We start from the raw sequence: 4,515 nt of genomic DNA on the forward strand, positions 1-4,515 counted from the left end.
GGGTTAAAACACCTCGACGACCTGTATATCAGTGCTATTATTATTATACTACTAAAGAATAAGAACACCTCCTGCATCATCATTATTGTCTTCCTCTTGTTGGATGGGCGATGGTCCATGCGTGTCAACGATCGGCGACGCTTAAAGATCGCATTCCAGTCACACAATCGGGGTCCCTCCTGCCTTGTTAGTATACGGGACCCGTTTGAACCAATTTTGCTTGGAAGAGCCAATCAATCATCCTTGCATTCGTCCAGTGGACACGACGGCACTGCGCAGCGCCAAGTAGAGTGCTCCGATAAGCAGTGAAGTCAACCAACGCTTCGACCATCCATCAGGCCAAAAAGCCAGCTCGTCTCGACGACTTGCCGATCTTCTACGCGCTGCCTCCTCGTGTTCGATCCATTTTTCATACCGAGCAACATTCCAATCACGCGGGCTGTGCTGGACCACTAACGCAACCAAGGGTCCGCCAGGCGTGCAAGGTGGTCGACGAATTGATGACGTGGCAGCGCCTCGTGGCAGCAGCGCTTGTGAGGGTTACATGCAATTAGACTCTTCTTTATTGGATTCATTTTTACTTCTTGCCGTCGTAGGCCTGGAGAAGACCGACGTAGGCGAGGCCCGAGTCGGCGCACGCCGCAAGGATCGCGTACTTGCCGCCTTCCTTGACGAGCTTGTTCGAGGCCGTGTTGACGAGGCGCGAGCCCGTGGCACCAAAGGGGTGGCCGAGCGCGAGCGAGCCGCCCCACGTGTTGAGCTTCGACTTGTCGACCTTGCCGACCGCGGCCGGCCAGCCAAACTCCGTCTTGCAGAACTCTTCGTCCGCGAGCGCGTTCAAGTTGGCCAAGACCTGGCCAGCAAACGCCTCGTGGATCTCAAAGTGGTCAATGTCCGAGAGCTGCAAGTTGTGCTTCTTCAAGACCTTGGCGATACCGTAGGCCGGGCCGAGGAGGAGCGAGTCGAACGGGTCGACGCCGACAAAGGTCGAGTCGAGGATGATCGACTTGGGCGTGTAGCCGAGCTCGAGGGCCTTGGTCTCCGACATGATGAGCGTCGCGGCCGAGCCGTCCGTCAAGAACGACGAGTTACCGGCCGTGTGCGTGCCGTGGGGCTTGACAAAGGCGGGCTTGAGCGACGTGAGCTTCTCAATCGACGTGTTGGGGTTGATGCCGTTCTCGGCCGTCGAGCCCTTGTACGGGATGATCTCGCCCTCGTACTTGCCGTCGGCGTGAGCCTTGGCAGCGTTCAGGTGGCTCTGGATGCTGAGCTCGTCCATCTCCTGGCGGGTGACACCAAAGCGCGCGGCGAGGCGGTCGCTCGAGTTACCCATGACCTCGTTCGTGTGGAAGTTCTTGATGGCAGGCGCCTCGGGCGTAAAGTCGGCGACCTTCAAACCCTTGAGGAGCTTGAGGATGCCGGCCGGGCCACCCTTCATGGCCTTGGCCGCGCCAATCATGCGCTTGCGCAACGGGCGAGCAAACCGGATCGGGACGTCCGAGAACGTCTCGACACCGCCGGCGACAATGATATCCATGCCACCGGCCACAATCTTGTCGGCGGCCTGCGAGATGGCCTGGCTCGACGAGATGCACGCCTGCGTGACCGTGTGCGCGGGGATGTGCTTGGGGATGCCAGCGCCGAGCGCGGCTCACGCGCAATGTTGCTCGTGCGCACTTCCTGGATGACCGTGCCGCAAATGACATAGTCCACGTCGGCCGGGTTGAGCGCCGTCTTGTTGAGGAGGCCCTTGATCGACTCGCGCATGAGGTCGTACGCCATCATGTCCTCGTAGACCGTGCTCGTCTTGTGGAACGGAAGGCGGACGCCATCGACGACGACGGCGCGGCGCGCAGTGCTAAAGTTGCGGGCAAGAACGCGGTGCATCTTGGAGCGACGGCGACGATTGCAATGTGTGGCTCGAGGAGATCTCTCGGCTTGTTTAGAAAACGACCCGATTGTTTGCTCAACAACCTTGAAGTTCCAGCAAGTGCGCCTGCCTACAAACCGCTAGATACGGCCTAAGTGCGGGTCAACTCGGATCGTGACACGTGCTGGGTCAGGTCACGTGCGACTTCAACTTGGCTTGCTGCATCGCCAGGACGCCATGTGCATGGCCACGCACCATGCGGGCTCCGACATGAACTCTTATCGAGGTAGACGCATGCGGATGTGCATGCAGGAATGGAAACTGCGCGGATGACGGACACTGCCAGAACTACTTGGGTGCCACCCACATGCACTGTACGAGGAGGTTGCCGGACCGAATCAACGAGCTCGACGATGCGCTGTTGTGGTCAGCGACACCGCGGTAGGATTGGCTACGTCGATGGCGCAAGCGTGACGGCGAACGGTCATCTTGGACGCATGCACTCAATCGACTCACTACTTACTCGACTAACTACGGTACTTCTATGTCGTGTTAGATCGCCGCGGGCGCGCTCCCAATGAACGACGCGAGGTCCGAGACGGTTTTGGGGATCGACTGTGTGAGGATATCGATCCCGGATTCCGTGATCTAGTGCAAGGAGTTAAAACCGATCACAGCGCAGTCGCGTACCAAGACGTCGTCTTCGATGCGGATGCCAATGCCGCGGTATGCAGCCGGAATGCTCTCGTCGTTCTGCGGGAGGTAGATACCCGGCTCGATCGTGATGATCATGCCGGGCTGGAGCGGGTGCGACCGCGCGTACGTTGGCGTGTCATGCACGTCCATGCCCAAGTAGTGGCCCAAGTGCGTCGGGTTGTACTTGCGGAAGGCCATGTCGAGGGCCGAGGAGCCTTTCGCCAAGTGCCGCGGCAGAATGCCAAACTCTTGCATGCCGTCCACGAGCAATCCGACCGAGAAGAGGTGGAGTTCGTCGAGCGACAAGGACTCTTTGTGCTCCATCTTGGTGCGCAGGCGCTACGTGGCCCATGAGGAACCGGCGTCAGCACCGTATCGACGCACCTCCAAGCACTGCAGCTGGACGTCGAGGATGAGCGCATACAAGTCCAGTTGCGGCGGCGTGAAGCGACCTGTCGTCGGCCACGTGCGCGTGATGTCGCTGACGTAGTTGCCCGTGACTTCGCAGCCCGAGTCCATCAGGACAAGTTCGTCGGGCTGGAGTACACCTCGCTTGGCGAGGTAGTGGATCACTGCGCCATTGCTGCCTGCGCCGACAACACACGGGAATGCATTGCGCAGCGAGCCTTGACGCCGGCAGTAGCCCTCGAACGTCCCCGCGAGGCCAACCTCGAGCTGCCCCGGCGCCGACTGCGCCATGAGGTTCGCGAATGCACCGGCGCCAATGTTGCACGCATGGCGCATCTTAGCGACTTCGGTCGGCGACTTGAAGACGCGCAGCATGTCGATGAGGCTGTCGGCCATCTGGATGCTGTGCGTCGCTTGCAGCGGCCGGGTCGCGTTCAAGAAGCGAGACGGGTACTTGTTCTGGACCGCGCGCGTGATGCAGATCTGCGTCGCAGGCGACACAAGCGTCGGGAGCTTGGCCTCAAACTGGTCGAGTGTGAACGCGTCGTCCGCACCATACGACGCCTTGGCCGACGGCACGTCGACACGCGGCCCGTCCCACTGCTCGCTAGGCGCATGCGCATGAGGCATCGATTTCCATGGCGCGCGCATGATACTACCTGTGGGCGTCGCGCGGGCGTACAAACATGACAAAGCTCGTGGCGTCGGCCGCGTCCTTCTTGAGGACCGCGATCGCCTCGGGTTCCTCGAGGCCCGTCAAGTAGAGAAAGTGCGAGTCCTGGCGAAAGTCGTACGGGATGTCATGGGCCATGTACTTTTCCTCGGCCGCATTGAGCTAGCCATCGGCCCATGAGATATAGAAGACGATGGTATCATAGGAAAGGTACGATGAGGATCGAGTCGCGGGGCATGAGCTCAAAGGCGCGCTGGCGCCGGGCCTCGAACTCGCTCGCGTGGATGCCAGGGACGAGCTCGCCTTGCCCGAGCGCGAACGGGCTCGTCGAGAGCTGGCGACCGGCCGCGCGGACGCGCGAGAGCAGGCGCGGGGCTTGGAACGCCATCGTCGTCGTCCGCTGCAAAATGGTGCGATTGGCGAATTCTGAGTATAATGTCTCGAAGGTTTTCCAATGTATGCATTCATAGGGGTTTCCGACTTCAACTGCGAGGACCGAGGTCTCACATCCCGGTTGCACGCCCAGGCGACTGCCCTGTCAATCTTTTCTACGTGGTATATCTGCGGAGCACTTGGATGACGTTCGGCTGCCGTTGAACTGGCGATTGCAACCGACAGCGTCACCAGGACGCCACAGATTTGGTTGCGCCCCGGCCTCGTCGCTTCCGTGGCGACGGTCGATGGCCGAGGCGCAGTGGGAAATCACCGACTGCGACGCTGGCCTCGACTTGGTGGTATCAGACAGAAACACGTACTACATTGTGACCAGTACCAAGTCAACTAGCTTGGCGTTTGTATGGCCCGTGTCGCCCGTCTCCTCCATACAAACATCAAGTATACAAAATACTCCAACGGGTTCCAGCTGTTT

General features: G+C 59.9%; 2 protein-coding genes across 2 annotated transcripts; both read right to left on the reverse strand.

Annotated features, from left to right (window-relative positions):
• Positions 1–577: 577 nt before the first annotated feature.
• Positions 578–1,887, reverse strand: SPRG_07368 (hypothetical protein; the record flags this gene model as incomplete). Its single annotated transcript, XM_012346154.1, has 2 exons — positions 578–1,580; positions 1,607–1,887. The coding sequence occupies 2 exons, from the start codon at positions 1,885–1,887 to the stop codon at positions 578–580; spliced, it is 1,284 nt and encodes a 427-aa protein (XP_012201544.1).
• Positions 1,888–2,344: 457 nt separating this feature from the next.
• Positions 2,345–4,069, reverse strand: SPRG_07369 (hypothetical protein). Its single transcript, XM_012346155.1, has 5 exons — positions 3,862–4,069; positions 3,634–3,809; positions 2,951–3,581; positions 2,561–2,905; positions 2,345–2,518 (listed from the first exon to the last, which is right to left on the reverse strand). Exons 1-5 carry the CDS (start codon positions 4,033–4,035, stop codon positions 2,423–2,425), a joined length of 1,422 nt encoding a protein of 473 aa, XP_012201545.1. The 5' UTR covers positions 4,036–4,069; the 3' UTR covers positions 2,345–2,422.
• Positions 4,070–4,515: the final 446 nt, after the last annotated feature.

The sequence above is a fragment of the Saprolegnia parasitica genome (genome assembly GCF_000151545.1).
Source record: "Saprolegnia parasitica CBS 223.65 unplaced genomic scaffold supercont2.27, whole genome shotgun sequence".
NCBI classification, from domain to species: Eukaryota; Oomycota; class Saprolegniomycetes; order Saprolegniales; family Saprolegniaceae; genus Saprolegnia; species Saprolegnia parasitica.